The 16,927-nt window shown below is 43.0% G+C and overlaps 1 protein-coding gene across 1 annotated transcript; it reads left to right on the plus strand.

The window, feature by feature from the left end:
* Window positions 1-398: 398 nt before the first annotated feature.
* On the plus strand, window positions 399-11,360 carry C2H6orf62 (chromosome 2 C6orf62 homolog). Its single transcript, XM_006133999.2, has 5 exons — window positions 399-2,511; window positions 5,473-5,649; window positions 6,011-6,136; window positions 8,222-8,356; window positions 10,066-11,360. The coding sequence occupies exons 1-5, from the start codon at window positions 2,383-2,385 to the stop codon at window positions 10,189-10,191; spliced, it is 693 nt and encodes a 230-aa protein (XP_006134061.1). The 5' UTR covers window positions 399-2,382; the 3' UTR covers window positions 10,192-11,360.
* Window positions 11,361-16,927: the final 5,567 nt, after the last annotated feature.

The following is a 16,927-nucleotide window of genomic DNA, read 5'->3' on the forward strand; positions in this document are numbered from 1 at the left end:
CCCGCCCTCCGTTCCGAAATCCCGCTCACAACAAGGGCGGAGCCGAGACGCTCCCTCCCCACAAAGAGGGGGGGGGGGGATCGGGGAGAACGCGTGGGCCTGATTGAGCAACTCCATCCGGGTCCCCGAGCGGGAAGCAGCGGCCGTGGCTGAGGGTCACGTGGGTCGCTGCTCTCAACTGGGGGGGGAGGGTGCGAGTTCCCTACCGTAAAGCGATGCTCACACAAGTCGCACAACGCTCCCTTCCTTCGACTTTTCCTATCACGCGCGAGGCCCCTACATTGACTTTTCCCTCCTCCGCCCACAGCATCACTAGTTCGGCCGCCCCCCCATAGCCTCCCGAATGGGTCGTGCCTTCACCCCCTGCGAATGGTACGTGCCGGAGGCGCGCGCCTGCGCAGTGAGTCGCGGGCGGCGTCTGTGACTCGGGCAGGGGCTGCCATTTTAAGTTGTTTGCGCTCGCTCCGTCCGGCCGCCAGTCGCTGCCGTGCCCCGGGCCTGAGAGGCGCCTCCGCTCTCGCCGCCGCCTGAGAGGACACGCCGGGGCACTGCGAGGCTTCCCCACGCACCCGCCGCCGGGACTCAGCGCCGCCGCCTGGTTTCCGTAGGAGCTGCTAGCGCAGGGGCCCGGCCTCCTCCTTCCTCCTCCTCCTCCCTCCGCTGCCGCCGCCTCCGCCACCATTTCCCCTCCCCCGGCACCGGGGCGCCGAGCTAGACTATGGGGACCGCGCTGGGGCTGAGCAGCGGCAGAGCGGGCGGCCTGGTCACCGTGTCCAGTGCAGCGGGGATGGGGGGGCTCGGCGGCTTCGTGGCTTTATCTTGACATGGCTCCTCCCCGTGCTGCTAGCAGCGCCGCCGCCTCCACTGCTCCTCCTGCGCCCGCCGGCTGCGGGTAGCGAGCGGGTCTCTCGGTCTCTGCCTGAGTCGCTCCGGCTCCTGCCCGGGAGGGATTTGGGGTGCTGTACTCTTTGATTTTTGAGAAGGGAGAGGGGGGGGGCGGAAAGTCGGTGGGTTTTGTTCAACCTGGTCCGACGTATTTATTTTGGGTTAAAACGCTTAACCCAACCCTCCGAGAGGAAAAAAAAATGGCTGGAGAGAGGCAAACATAACCCTAAACATTTGCCACAAAAGTTTAAACGGGGAAGAAATTGCTAAAAATTTGCACCTTTTCCTTTCTTCCCGCCCCCATCTGTTTTTTCGGAACAGCCCAGCGTCTGAAACCTCCTTGTTTGTAAAGTCGCTACCATGAAGTGAGAGGGGGAAACGCAGGCTACCGAGTTGGCGCCTTGCTGCCCTGGGCACAGGCCGCCCACTGCCGGCTCCTTCCTCAGGGAGAGGCCCAAAGGAACGCGAAAAGCATCGGCCATGCTCAGCCCCAGCTAAATCGGGCTCCCTACGGAGCTTAGAAGCAGCGGCAGAGAGAGGAGGATCCCCGGGGGATCAGCAGCCCAGGGAGCCCGTGGGGTGTTAGGGAATGTAGAACTCTTGCCTTCAGGGGTGCGGAGAGTTGGGACTGGGGGATCAAGTCAGGTTTGCGTCTCTAGGCGAGATAATATTGTCCCTTTACCCCCCACCCGGCCCTCATCTATGGCCATCATGATCCCTCTTCTCAGTAGCAGCAGCCTTAGGGCGATGATGTGCCTGATGATGAGCAGGATGAAGTTGGAAATGACTCCACTGTTTTTCCTATTTACTCTTCTGCAAACCTGCACCGTGTTCTTTGTAGTTGATGATTTGGTTGGCAGGGAAATCTCATACCTCCCGGGATGTGCACTCCTCTTCTGCACTCTCTTCTCAGCTCTCCATCAAGTGTAATAATCCTGAAAAAAGGGGGCAACATAGCAATAGTGAAAGTCTGAGAATAATAATCAGCAGAGTCATGAATCTGGCTGGGGTAAAACGCAATTTGTAATTTGTTTTTTATATATATCTTTTTTTTTGGTAAGCAAGGCAAAAATAACCCCACATGGATTGGGCTTGTGCCAATTGCTTTTTATTGTATACATAAATCGTGATTTTTTTTCTCTTTTCATTCTCACCCACTTATTCCTGTGGTTAAACTTTTCACACAAGCATATTTTCTTCAAAAAAATTTTTTCTCTCTCCCCTCCTCCCCACCCCCATTCCCTTGGGTACTGTTGCAAAACTGCTTCTTGTCCAATCATGGTTGGACAACTACATATTTTGTTTCTTGCCCCTTTAATAGGATAGCCTCATAAAATATTACCTGAGGGGGGTGTGTTGGGTTACATTTGCGTTTTATCTATTCAGTCGTATTAGCGGGAATAAAATGACTTGTTTCTGTTGTACTTGAGTCTTATGAAAAAGTGCCCATAGTTTAGTGACAGTTTCCAAAGGCTTTAGTACCACCTGTATTACAAAATGGGGGACCCAAACTCCCGGAAGAAACAAGCTCTGAACAGACTTCGTGCTCAGCTTAGGAAGAAAAAAGAATCTTTAGCTGACCAGTTTGATTTCAAGATGTACATTGCCTTTGTATTCAAGGACAAGGTAACTTCATTTTAAAATCCTTTTTTCTGTGTTGTCTGTTACAATAGGATATCTACTCTTGCATTTTGTTAGCAACTTTTTAGAAAATGATCCAAGGTCAAAAATGAAATTTAAAATCTGTCAATCTGTTACCATGTTGTCTGAATGTTTGCCATTAAGTGACTTTAGCTCTCATTTGTCATGGGCTTGCATCACAGTGAGTTTTAGGGAGGTAAAAACCTGTTTAATTTGTTAATTGGTTAGAGGTGGTGGTTAACTGATTAAAGGGTATGGGCAGGACCTCTTCTCACTACAAGAAGGGTGCTGCTCTAGTGCCCTGTCTAAGTCTAGAACAGTCCCTGGCCTGCAGCAAGTGGGAAGCTGCTGCAGCAGCCCCTGCAAATTAAAGATTAACTGAGACTGGTAAGCATCACCATCGTGAGTGCAAACTCATCACTGAGATGCGTGCATCCCATTAAGTCTCTTCCCAACATGGGATGGAAGTAAAAAGTACAGTGTTGCTTGTCTAAGCCTAATTTGGGCTGTGAACCAGATGTTTATGAAAGTCAGAGTTGTGACTTCCTATTAAAACACTTCTTGAAATGGTACACACACGTATTTGAAGCTGCTGTCATTAAAACAAGTCTTTATTTGCTTGGCTGCAGTGAACAGCACTTTAGGAGTTGTCATGTTTTTCTATTCTTGGATAACTCACCTATCCATTTATATCTATAATGTAGGTTTTGTCTAACTGTTGGCAGCTACTTTTTTCACTAGACAGTTTGTAAAACTCTTCACTTGGAATTACTAGTGAATTCCTAGGATAATTCACTAGTAATTCTGTGTCAACTAGCTTAAATTTAAAACTAGGATGAAAAGTTTATCTATTGCAGTATGTCTCTCCCCCCCCTTCAAATGAAGGATGAGGCTATATTTTGAAATGTAATGTGAAGGAATTGAGCAAATGTAGGCCTTTTTTAATGGCTATGTCTACACTATTACTTATATCTGCAAAACATTTGGCACTCAGGTGTGTGTGCACTAACACCCTATAAATGACATAGTTTTTGCTAGCATAAGTGCTCCTGCGCATAGTGCTATGTTGGTGGGAGATGACAGTGACGTTAGTACCCCCACTTATGCAGCTGGTTTTTTTAATGTTGCCAGGAGAGAGCATAACAGGGCTACGTGAGTGATCTTACAGCATCAATACAGCTGTGTTCCTGTAAGCTTGTAAGTGTAGACATGGCCTTAATCTGCAATTACTTTCTGAAAGCTCTTTTCCTGAATTCCACAATAGGGTGTTGACAAGCCATTTATTCTAAATCTGATTCCAATCTCAGTGTTATGAGTGATAGCCATGCAAGGCAAACTGTATTAGGAGTTGGTCTAGTAGTAGTAGTCATGCGTGTCTCCCCTAGTCTTCCTGGACAAACTCCATGGACAATTGTAGCAATTACAGATCTGTGAGAACCAAGTATTAAGGAAGTGAACATCTCACTGAGAAAAAGTGGGGGTTTTTTGGTCAAATCGTGTTACACTATTTGTATTTTTTTCAACGGAGTACAAGCTATAGAATTGCAAACATTTATATATGGGAGTGTGATAGCAACTAGAGACCAGTAGGTCCACACTTTGTCATATGACAATAAGACAGCTTAACTTATTCACGTGTCCATTATTATGATAAGATTCAGTGCTATTAATATTCTAGTAAGAAGGTGGCAGCATATGTCGTGTTTGACAGAAATGTTTAAGCAGTTACAGAAACTAGCTTTTCCAAACTGAGACAATATTTGTCTGCATGGCAGTGATAATACCAATGTAACTTTATAGATGTTTTGGGGAGTGTCCTGTGCATGCCTGCTTTTTCTGAAACTCCTCTTGCATCCAAGTGGACTCTGTAATTCTCTGTCCTAATGTTAGTGCTCTGCATGCACACCAAGACTTAAGATGTTTGAAAGCATTGTGGGAGTAATCCAGTCTGAAGCATGCAAAAAAAGGAAGATAAATGTCTATTACCGCCTAATGAGGTGTTCAGAAGGGAGAAATCAAGATCTCAATGTGTTATAAGAAAATCTGTTAGGAACAGGCAAACAACCTTTGTTTATAGGTGATGTAGGTGCAATGGAAAACTGCTTTGCCCCCCCTCCCAAAAAAAAAAGGTGCTGAAGCAGTTATTCATAGTTAACTGCCACTGTGGAAACAATGGGGGGGAAAAACAGCTGTGAAAGTGAGTTAGAAAATAAGCTACTCTTCTGGTTGGGGGTCTGTGACTGATAGAATTAAGGCTTTTCTACATTACTTCTGCTTCAGTAGAATGTTTGTTGTTCAGGGGTGTGAATAATCCACACCCCTGAGACACAAGTCCCACTATGTCAGTGGGAGAGCTTTGCTTGCAGACATAACTGCTTCCCTCTTGGAGGTAGAGTAATTAAGTTGACAGGAAAACACTAATGTCTTCACCACACAGATGCTGTAGCTCTTACAATTATTCCAGATTGGATTTACCTCCCTTATACTGATAGTGGAGTTCTTGTAGTAGGGGGAAGAAATACTTAAACTTCCATTTGTTAGGAATTGGCAACTTTATGGATGAGAAATACCTTTAATTAACTTAGCTCCCAGCAGAAATCTATATCTAGAGCTGTTGCCAAAATTACAGCTGTCAATTTTAGATAAAGCTCCAGTCCCATCACTTCTTATGCATGTCTTTAACTTGAAGCGTATGCCAAAAAAAACCTCTTGTGGGGATTGGGGCCTGAGTCATCTGTCTAAATAGACCTCTTTGATGTATTAGTTCTGTCTTGAAGAGTTTTGCAAGTAATTTAAGACTGAATTATGACTTTAAGATAAGCCACTAATGCAGTTCTTAAGCAACACTAGCACTGAGAGGGAAACATACAGGCTTTAAAATGTAATCTCAAACTGCTTGGAAAAAGCATAGACCCCTAATGTGACTTTTTTGTTTGGTTTTTTTAGAAGAAGAAGTCAGCACTTTTTGAAGTGTCTGAAGTGATACCAGTCATGACCAATAATTATGAAGAAAATATCCTGAAAGGTGTGCGGGATTCCAGCTATTCCCTGGAAAGTTCCATAGAGCTTCTACAGAAGGATGTAGTACAGCTTCATGCTCCCCGCTACCAGTCTATGCGAAGGGTAAATAACTTCTTAAACTTACTAGTTTAGGCCTGGATTGTTGTGCCCAAGATGTGTATTTGTGTAATTATTAAAACGCTCCATGTGTACTTGAATAGGATGGATTAAATGCTTAGAAATGTTATGATACATCTTCCTGCCAGCCTTTTTGTCCTCTAGTGAGCAAATATTAATCTTTACAGACCAGTATTTTTGTAGGATAGCTAAATGCTTATTCCATCGTATAAACAAGTGGATTGGGATAGAATGTGGAGCTGAGTAATAGTATTCACAATTCTTATAGTTCTTTCACATAAATTTTTCTGCTCTTGCACTGATCTGCTGTACAAGTAATTTGAGCAAACCATTTAACTTCTTGCAGGATGTGATTGGCTGTACCCAGGAGATGGACTTCATTCTTTGGCCTCGGAATGATATTGAGAAGATAGTCTGTCTCTTGTTTTCTCGGTGGAAGGGATCTGATGATGAGCCCTATAGGCCTGTTCAGGTAGTCTATAAATTTAAAGAAAATATTTAACTTATTTTGAAATTTCCCATGAAATGCTGACTTGTGCCAGTGTATAATGAGCTTCTACCAAATTAATGCTATTACAAACATAGGCGGACATACCAGAAGCTTCAGATCACCATAGGATAGAGAAGGATTTTTAGTTCAAGTATTGTCAGACTATTCCTCTTAGTTTCTGAGCTCACGCTCATTGAAGTCCATAGTAAAGCTCCCATTGACTTCAGTGATGTAAGATCAGGACTTAAATGTATTCTCTTGAATTAGAATGATAGTTAACATATTGTATATGTTGTTTCTGAAACGATATTCATTGAGAATTTATTGGCCGCTTCTTTTACAAAGTAAGGATGTTAAATATCAATTAATTTACCAGTCAAGTAGTCAATGGAATTTCCATTGACTACTCAGCTAGTTGATAGGCACTTCTGTATTCCTCCTTTGACATGTTCAAGAGTCCTATCGGGGGCCCTTGTGCATTTCAGAGCGCAAACGCTCACATGGAGCTGGAGTCGGTGGGGGACCAGGAGTCCCTTGCTGACCCCAGGCTCCATGTGGTGTTGCCGCTTTGAAATGCAGTGTGGTGCTGGGGACTTCCCGGCTGATTCCGGGTTCCCTGTGGCATTTCTGCAGAACCTGGGGTCAGCTGGGGAGTCTCCAGCTGACACAGGCTCCATGCGGCACTGCTGCTTTGAAACGCCACCGTGGTGTTTCAAAACAGCAGCGCAGCATGGAGCCTGTACCCTGAGCTCCATGTGGTGCTGACACTTTGAAATACCCCCTCTTTTTGCCCTTCTTTTCTGCTTCTGTGATAGAGGCAGTGGGGAAGGGGGAAGAACTAGTCGAATATCTGATAAGCATTTGCTTATGGGATAGGTGACTAGTCCTTAACATCCTTATTACAAAGCAAGCTAAAGTATTGAATATATACTTCTTTTCGTTACTTCATTCTAATAGTGATGTCAGCAGACTTAGTATCTGAAAGATCATCTGTAAAGAAGTTGGAGTTACATAATTTAGTAGCTGCGGAAACTGGAATTAGACGTGCCTGTCTTCATTATAATCCAGACTTCGTTATCCAAAGGAGTTTGAGCTAATCATGAAAAGTCACTTGATAAGTGGAATTGTTAATGTTTGATACATGGAAGAGGGGAGTAACTGTAGCAGGCGTGGACAATAATTTTTGCGGGAGGGGGGGCACTTCACAAATTGAGAATAGTGGTTGCAGGCCAGTTCTGCCCTCTAGGTGCCACACGCCCCTGGCAAACAGGCTGACAGCCTGTAAAGCACTGCTAATGTTTTTTGCATCTGTAAATACTTTTTTCATTCTTGATATAATTTGATGTACTTGAAACTGGTCATTTTTATCCCTACTGCTCTTGCCACCTTACACATGGCAAAAAGCCTAACTCTAAGGTCTTGTCTAAGCAGACTTGCACCCTTTAGCTATATGCACATAAACTGTATGAATAAACTGAGGTAGCTATAGTGCAAGTTTGCTGAGACCTACTAAGAGTTAAGGAGCAACACTTATCAGTCAAGATAATTACTCCATTTGGAGTTCTTACAAGGACACAATCAGTTTGAAAGTCCATTTAAAACTGATATTTTTACATGCTTGGCCTGCAGTTACTTTGTCAATGTCTATCAATTGAACTTCAACTTCTACAAATATTCTCTTCTCCCCCTCTTCCTTCCTCTCACTTTTTATTTGAAAACAAACTACAGGAAAAACTGATTGTACTCTTAAGTGCTGTCAGGTATGCCAAATAAACCTAGGTCATTTTTTCCTTAATGCAGCTTGCTCATGTGACTCTGCACTCCTTATGTCTGTCCAGCAGCAGAATAAAATGTACATCTCTTGTCACATTCTCCACAGTTACAAACCTAATGCGTAGCAGTGAAACTGGTTGGTCCCATCCCTCCCCCCAAGCTTCTGTTTGGCAAATCTGAGCAGTAGACCTGGATCACATGTGAATTTTAGGAGTCTGATTTTTACTAAGATCAAACACAATGTTGTTAATGTGCTAAGCATTGTTTGTAAACGCTGCCTTTGTTCCTATACAGGCCAAGTTTGAATTTCATCATGGTGATTATGAGAAACAGTTTCTGCATGTTCTGAGCCGAAAGGACAAGACTGGAATTGTTATCAACAATCCTAACCAGTCGGTGTTTCTGTTCATTGATAGACAGCACTTGCAGGTAATGTAATCTTCATATTTTTCAGAGCATAGTTTTAAGGACTTAAGTTTTAGGTTATGGGAGAACAGTTTATCCTTTAATTACGTGAAAGATTTATAAGTGATCTAGTTATAAGTATTTCGTGATCTAAGTTTATATGAACAAAATTGCTATGATCTTATGCAAGTGGTGTTACAGCAGCCCCCCCCTTCTGAATATTTAAAGATGCAACAATTGGATATAAGCAAAAATGTTGCCAAATAGGATTGTATTATGGAATCTTAACTGCTAAAACAGATTATCTGTGTTTTGGAAAGTTAAAGCAATTTTGGTATAATCCTTTTGACTACAAAAAAAAAAGTTACTCAACCCACAACTTACAGTTGGAATGAAGAATTTTTGGAAGAACAAAAATTTAATTCTTACTTGCATGCAAAATGCAATTAACATTTTTGCTTATACCCAATTGTTGCATCTTTCAAACATCCATCCTATTCGGGCCAATTCGGAGCTCTGTTTCTTGTATCAAACTCTAGAAAAACCTCCACTAGGCAGGAGTAATACCCAAAATGACGACACCATTCAAAACATCTAATAGTTTTAAGTGCTCAACTGCCTGGACTCTTAGAATCATAGGACTGGAAAGGACCTGGGTTTTCTAGACTACTCCCCTGCACTCAAAGCAGGACTAAGTATTATCTAGGCCAGTGGGTCTCAACCCATGGGCAGCTTGGTGCCCAATCAGCACATAACTGCAGCCCATGTGACATTCTCCAGGCATACAAGTAGTAAATATATAGTGTGGATGTGGCCCACATAACATACGCAGCTTTCTTTGTATGGCCCACAATGGTAAATAGGTTGAGAACCACTGACCTAGACCATCCTTGACAGGTATTTGTCCAAAATCTTGAGTCTCTAATGATGCAGATTCCGCAACCTCCCTAGGCAATTTATTCCCGTGCTTAACCACCCCAACAGGAAGCTTTTCTTGATGTCCAACCTACACCTTCCTTGCTGCAATTTAAGCCCATTCCTGTTTGTCCTATATTCTGAGGTTAAGGAGAACAATTCTTCACCCTCCTCCTTGGAGCAAGTCTTTTGTATACTTATTTGTCCTTTCTCAATATTCTGTTTTCCAGACTGAAGAAACACACATTTCTCAATCTTCTCTCTCAGGCCATATTTTCTAGAACTTTAATCTCCCCACTCCTCTCCCCTCCCCCAAATTCCTTTAATTGATCCACATATCTTGTGGAATATGGCACCCAGAACTGGATACGGTTCTCCATTTGAGGCCTAATCAGTGCAGAAAAGAGTGGCAGAATTATTTTGTCTTGTTCACAACATTTCAGTTAATACGTTTAAAATGCAGAGCTGCAGCGGAGGTAGGTCCGGGACCCTGCATGAGCCAGGATTGCTCAAAATCTCAGTTGTTACACATCTATACATAAAGTCTAATTTGATAGCCATTTCCACAAAGATCTTACGCCACTTGTCACATCCCACTCATGGCTGTAAATCTTTAATGTCCAGTATTTTGATCGGACTCTGATGCATACATAGAATGGGCGAAGCGGAGTGGTTGTAAGAAACTCAACTTTAGTTTCAGGGATAGTTTTAAGTGGGATAGAGAACGGTTTTCTAACTTTAAACCTGTGCAAATTGTACCTTTTGGGTTGAATGTTGGTTGTGTACAAAGTAAATACTTATGAGAATTTTTCTTCCAGACTCCAAAAAACAAAGCTACAATCTTCAAGTTATGCAGCATCTGCCTGTACCTGCCACAGGAGCAGCTCACCCACTGGGCGGTTGGTACCATAGAGGATCACCTCCGTCCTTACATGCCAGAGTAGGGTACTGGCCAGCAAAATGGGGAAGATCACAGAATGCAGCAGTGAATTCTCACTTTCCTCGCCACTTCATTCTTTCAGAGTGTAGAAGAAAATGGACTCATGTTCAGAACACTATACATTGTGAAACTTGATCATCCTGGATTATTTTTTAATCATTTGTGTGTCAGAACTTTACAATTTTTTTAATTGTTTTCTGCATGGACCTTGTGAAAGAGGATGCTCTGCATATTTTTGCTTTGCGTCAGCATCTTACGAAAATGTGAAATGAAAGAACTGTTATACACTGAAACAAATGTATCTGAAAACACAAGGTGGTCATTTGTGGTGGTGTTCCCATTTGTGCTGATCATGCCCCCTAACATCTAATGTTAGTCATCAGTATTTGGAGGGTGAGAAGTGAATGTAACGGGTATAAAAGCTTTACAGCTTTGCTGTTAATGATTGTTTCAGAGAGCACTATCCGATTCAGTCTAATGAACAGAAGAGTGGCTGTTACAATAGAAAAGTAAATGTGGGGAAAGAATTCTTACAAGGAAAAAACATCTCATCCAATGTAGGCATTTCTTGCCTTTTTTAATTTGCTGGGCCATGTTTAAGTTTACTGGCACTTTGACTTTTTTCAATCTTTCCCCAAGTTGCTGTATAACTGTATAAAAGAGTATTCTGTTGAGTTGGATACATTTAAGCAGATTGAGGCAGACCTGGAGTCTGAAGTAGTTTAAAGCAGCTAAAATTAAAGTAAAATAGTAGCTGCAGAGACCATTATGTTGGTAGAGGATTATTTTTTCTTCAGAGTTGAGACTTGTAAACTTACTGGCAAACTGCAGGAAATACTGGTTTCTAAATAATTTCTTATGGAAAACCTATGGAGGTTTTTTTTTTAAATAGACATTATAAAGCAGTTGTGATCTTCACTGTAAAATAGTGTTTGGAGTGTCAAAAGTTGGCTCTGGCAGAACATTTTAAGACTGTGCAATGAAATAAGGAAGACTACTGTATAGTGTTGATGACAAAGAAGGCTTTGCTTAAGAGTTGAGTACTTTACTGGAGTAAATCTGTATAAGCCTGCTCCCTTTGGGTAAAACTAGTGCTTACCTGTTTAAATTTGTATTTAGCTTTTGTTTGGAATTGGGAAAAAATGGAAACTAAATAAATTAGATGAACAATGACAGTGTTGATTTTATACTAAGCTCATGAGCTTAATAACTTAGCTCCTATCTTAAAATGTCATCCACAAATATTTCAGACTTAAGCTTGTAGAACAATCCAGGCATAGCTTTGTCAGTGACAAAGACAAGTTATCACTCGTTAGTGGTAAAGACCTGTTCTCAGCATCTGATATGGCTATGGTAACATCAGCCTGCCATTTAAAAATAGTGACGTGACAACATTAATATTAAATTAGCTACCAAAAGCAGCTGAAACTGCTTAAGGGCATGTTGATATGCCGGAAGCACTGTGAATTCTACTTATTATATCTTTTCCTGGCAAGTCCCTTAAACTGAAGGGCTGCTATTTGAGGGCTGCTGAAGTGAAATCATGTAATTTCAATTTATAAAGAAAACATTGCTTCTTGTTTTCCCTACTTCTGTTGTGGGGCCTGATCCTTAAAAACACTGCTAAGGTACTTCAGAAGCCTTGGAATTATTGCCAATGGTGCTGGCCGGATCAGTCCATAATTCAGATGAGGAACCTGGCTTGTCCGGATCAGGCACTTGAGGCTCAGGCTCCACCCTGCGTTGTGGAGCCCGTGCTGGCACTCTAGCCTCCCTGCTGCCCCAGCACAGAGTTGGCATGCACAAAATCTACTAGGCTGGCTCCCCCAGGCTCTGGCGTGTGAGGGAAATGTGGGGAGTGTCTTTCTCCTTAATACGGATGCCATGTCATTGAGGGTTTTTGGTGTGTGTTGCTTTTCATTTGTGTATATGGCCCCCGACAAACTTACCTGTGGGGCAGTGGCCCCTGACCTATAAAAGGTTCCTCACCCCTGCCATAACTGGAAACAGTGTGTTTCTTTTCAGTGACCTGTAAGATAAATAGCAGCAAAAACTTCAGTTCCACTTCTAGGGTATTGCCTTTCAACAATCTTGTTTTGAACACGATAACCTACTAGTGAGTAGGTATGTTAATATCGGGTAATTGAATAGTCGAGTAACCGCATGAAATCTTCAGTTACCTGGCTATTCTGTAGTCCCTGGGGGTGGGTGGGTGGGTGGGCAGCCAGTGCACTCTGGCCCCTCTCCCAGAGAGCTCCCTGCTACCTATGCTCCTGCCTATGATACAGCACCCCCTGTCTGCAGGGGTGGGGATCTTCTGAGCTCCCCACAGAGGCTGCTCTATGGGAAGCAGAGCAGCCTCTGTCTGCAGGGAGCTCAGGCCTGCTGCAGACAGAGGCTACTTTGCAACAGCCTCCCTTGCTCTTCCCTCCTCCTCCTGACACACACACTGTTGGCTCTGATAGAAGCAGTAGCATGGGGTTAGGGGCAGGTGGCACCACAGTGTCGGTGCTGGGGGGAACTGGCTTTTGAGCCAGTTCCCCTAGTACAGTTCCTTCCCCCCCTCCTCCCCCCTCCGCTGCCTCTGATGGAGGCAGCAATGGCCTGGGGTGGGGTGGGGTGGGGGGGAAATGCATGTAGTTGACAAGATTAACTGATAAGCCTAGGCTTTGACATCCCTACAAGTGAGTTGTTGAAGGATGCTCATGTGTTGCCTTAGGCAAGGTACAATTTAGTGCTTCGTTCTTATCAAACATGAATGTATAGGGTGTGGTACTGGCTGTCTCAGTTGAAATCTTGGTCACTGACAAACAAATTAGTCCAAGGATAAGACTTAAGGAATTAGTGTTTCTAATCATATAACCTTTAAACACAGCTATAAAAGAAAATGAATATACTGGTTTACGTGGACATCTATGAATTTACCTATTCACAGTGGCCAGATACCGAAAGATCAGTTAAGATGAAGTAACACAGTAATCTGTATGTCATATTGCTGCAGTCTTGTGGATTTGTGGGAGGTTTATAGATACATAGGTATTGGGTATACTTTGTGGAAGACACCTTAAATGTAAACTGTAGTGTATACTCTTAAAATGCTTCCCATTCCAAAGCTACATGCTATTTCTTACTCTTTGATCTACCTGCCCACCCAACTGACAGCTCGTTCCTGAGGATGTTGAATTCGCAAGTTATGGAATTGTCAGGAAAGGAGAATAGGTTTTAATAGGTGGATTGTGGTGTCACTGGAGCCTTCTGACTCGCGAGGGAGATGGAGATTCTTCCCCTCCCTGTAGTATTGAGAGGACTTGAATCTCTTGCTCTGAAACTGAGACGAAAGATGGTGAATCCCCTCTTGAAGGGGAAAGACACTTCTCATTAAGGAGGGATGTTCAATTTCTTACTCTGCTCCCATTCTGACATTGCATCTCAATTATGGAGTATCGAATATTCCGGTACTGAAGTTCCCACGCTATGGGAGTAGTTACTTGAGCTATTATTTTTAGGTAATCACAGCCTGCTCGAGGACTGCATCAGTTCTCACACTTCAACTCTAAAGGCTAGGGTTCACTTTATTAAATCTTTTTTGGAACATAATTGTAACTTAGTATAGCAGCTCTGCATAAACTGAAAACCTGAAACATACTTTTTTTTTTTTTAAAAAAAAGGGTGACTTATTCAGTTAAGTTTTGACATATTTGTATGTCCTTAAAAAGCCTAATAGGAAAAACCAGGAATTCTATTAGGCTGTTCTCACTATCCAACCTGTTAGAGTCCTATTTTATACTTTGTAGGGAAGTACTGTGTCAAGTCTGAATAATAGGAATTGAAACTTGGGTAAAGATTTGGGTACAACAAAGCAAACTAGTTGAGAATGTGTGGTTGGTCCAAGCTTTCTGTATTTCTTGGCTGGGAAAAGGGGATGAAGAAAAGGATGCTTCTCTACCAATTATGGAATGTTTGAACTTACAGGGCAAGCATCTGATAATCCTCTTAAGCTTCAAAATGCCAAATCAGCACTCCTAACCTACTCAATTGCAGTGCTTTTCTTCTAGCAGAAGAAACAAGTATTTAGTGTGGTGCATTAGACAGCATGAGGAAATTGCATTTTGGGGAGGGAGTGAGGTTGAGAAGGGGCTGGAGCCAGGAGCATACTGAAGTCATGTGTGGTTTTTTTTAAGCCTAGTTATCCACCTACTGAGTAACTGATACTATAAATAAAATCCCTTCCCTAGATCTTTTACTAGAATACACTGAAATTGCTACTATAAATGATACATCATGGGCTTACCACATGTTACCGTTACCTATGATTCCAAATAGCACTCATAGTAATGCTGAACTAATTGGTGGGGTTGAAATTTTATATACTCAATCTCTGCCTCAGCTTGAGTTTGACTTTTTTATACTAAGCAGAAAAGTCTTAATCCTGTTAAAAAGGCTAATGTTAACTTCAGATGAATTAAAAAAAACACCCAGTTTTGATTGTTCTTTGGGATAAAGTAACACACCAGTCATCTGAAGAAGTGGGCTGTGCCCACAAAAACTCATGATCCCATCTACATGTTTTGTTAGTCTATAAAGTGCTATCAGACCATTTGTTGTTTTTTAAGTTTATTCTGAAATTCATTCACTTGCTTGTACAAGCAAAGGGCCTTCAACCCAGAAGCAAATTGAAACTAGCTCTATCCATCAATTCATAACTAGAAAAGAGATGTAAAATACTAAAGAGTTACCAGACAGGTATTAGTAGTTCTGTTACGGTATGTCTACACACCAGGGCTAATGTCAAATTAAGCTATACAACTTGAACTGCGTAGCTGAAGTCGAAATAGCTTAATTTGGCTTTTGGCCCTGTCAACACAGCAGGAAGTCAAAGGAAGAACACTCTTCCTTAGATTTCCCTTGATCCTTGTGAAATGAAGGTTACCAAGAGTCAGTAAGAAGTCCTCCAGCTTGATATTTCAAAATACGTATTTTGAAATAATGCTGCTCAGTACGTGTACCCCTAATATTTAAAACAGATTGGTAGTAGCTCTGGACTATGATCCTCTGCTGAGAGAGATTGGGTAGCAGCCACAGTCATGCTAACGATTAAATGGTTAACTGATAATTTTAATAGTTTAAATGGGTACTTTTAAAAACTATTTACTTCCCTAAACTAGAAGGTAAGCCTATGTCTACACTATGGGGTTTTTCCGGGATACTGGAGGTATCCTGGAAAATCTCCACTATGAGCAGGGGATGTGTCTGCTCTTCCACCTTTTTTTTCGGCAGAAGAACAGACATGCTCTTTCGGAAGCCCTGTCTTCCTCCTCCCACGAGGAAGAAAGGCTCTTCCAAAAGAGGATGCTTTCCCAAAATTGGGTACAGTGTAGAGGGGCCAAATTTCAGAAATGCCTCTTCCGAAAAAGCAGAGCACAATTTGCGTACCTTTTTCTGATAGATTGTCATAATGTAGACGTAGCGCAACTGTCTACTTTAGAGGAAAAGGTAAATACTGATGGTTTTTCCCCACTAAACTGCTCTCAAACTTCAGGCATTTGCTGTTCTTAAACTTTCATAGTATGGAGATGACATCTTAAGAGAGATGTGGATCACTTTCAGACATGAAACTTGGGGCAGATCTACATTAGACACAGGTCAGTCTAAGCTACACAATTGGAATTGTTAGTAGCATAACTCAAACTGACATAGCTTAGGTCTGTCTACTGCAGGGTCCACATCATGCTGGGTCTGTGGAAAAAACTCCCATTGACACTTTGCTCTCTCCATTCTGGTGGAGTACCAGAGTCAGAGTGGCTGGCAGACAATTTATCACATCTATACTAGACATAAATCAACCCCTGCTGAATTGATTCAACACATAGTGAAGTCATGCCCTTAGGCTCCAGTCTTGCTGTTTGATCTGAAAGGACAGAACATATATCTTCAGGTGCACTGAAGTGAATGATATATGGGTTGGTCAGCGTAGATTAGGTTTTGTGATTGGAGCCCTGAATCTTCTTATATATTTTAGAAATGTGCAGCTGTCTGTGAGTCCGTTTGTTCAAGAACTCCTGAACTAAGCAAGAACCATCAAATAAAGCAAGGCCAGGGTTTGGTTGTGCCGAGATAACGAGATGTGCGTGGAATGTGATTGGTTTGTATCAAACAAAGGGAAGGATGTACTAGCAGGGATAGTTATACCACAGGGGGGCAGCAAACACCCCATCCAGCAGCTTCCCCATCCTCCTGGCCTGTCCCAGAGAGCAGCTGCTGTTCCACAGGAGTCCTGACAGGTGACTTGCGCTGCTGAACCCTGGGCTGACTCCAAGGAGAAGACAGTGGTTGGCATGTGTGTGGGGAGCCCCTTCCAGCCCTGCCCCCGGGAAAAGATGGAAAGGGGAGGGTGCAATCCTGACCCAAGGAGAAGCTGGCAACCATCTCCACCCTGAGTCCCTCATCCCTGCGCTGAGCTCCCCCTCCTCCCATCCCCCTGCTCTGACTCCTATACCCCCTCCCTGACTCCTGCACCCCCACATCCCTTACCCTGAACCCCTCCACAATCCTGACCTGTACTCCCCCATGCCTGCCCTCAGACCTCCATGCCCCTGCCTCAACTCCTCTCTTTTCCCCCCTCACCGAGGAGGACCTGAACATCAGGTAAATCTTGTGGAATAAATGATCAGGCAGAATGTTGCTGTTTTGTGCTCTTAATTCATGTACTAGCATTTAAAACTCAGTATACCTTGCATTCT

Source organism: Pelodiscus sinensis, chromosome 2, assembly GCF_049634645.1.
Source record: "Pelodiscus sinensis isolate JC-2024 chromosome 2, ASM4963464v1, whole genome shotgun sequence".
NCBI lineage: Eukaryota > Metazoa > Chordata > Testudines > Trionychidae > Pelodiscus > Pelodiscus sinensis.

Excerpts from the sequence above, each read along its gene's own strand:
- C2H6orf62 (XM_006133999.2), top strand. The coding sequence starts at position 2,383 with ATGGGGGACCCAAACTCCCGGAAGAAACAAGCTCTGAACAGACTTCGT. Across the intron at positions 2,512-5,472 it reads CCTTTGTATTCAAGGACAAG|AAGAAGAAGTCAGCACTTTT; the intron begins GTAACTTCATTT and ends TGGTTTTTTTAG. Across the intron at positions 5,650-6,010 it reads GCTACCAGTCTATGCGAAGG|GATGTGATTGGCTGTACCCA; the intron begins GTAAATAACTTC and ends AACTTCTTGCAG.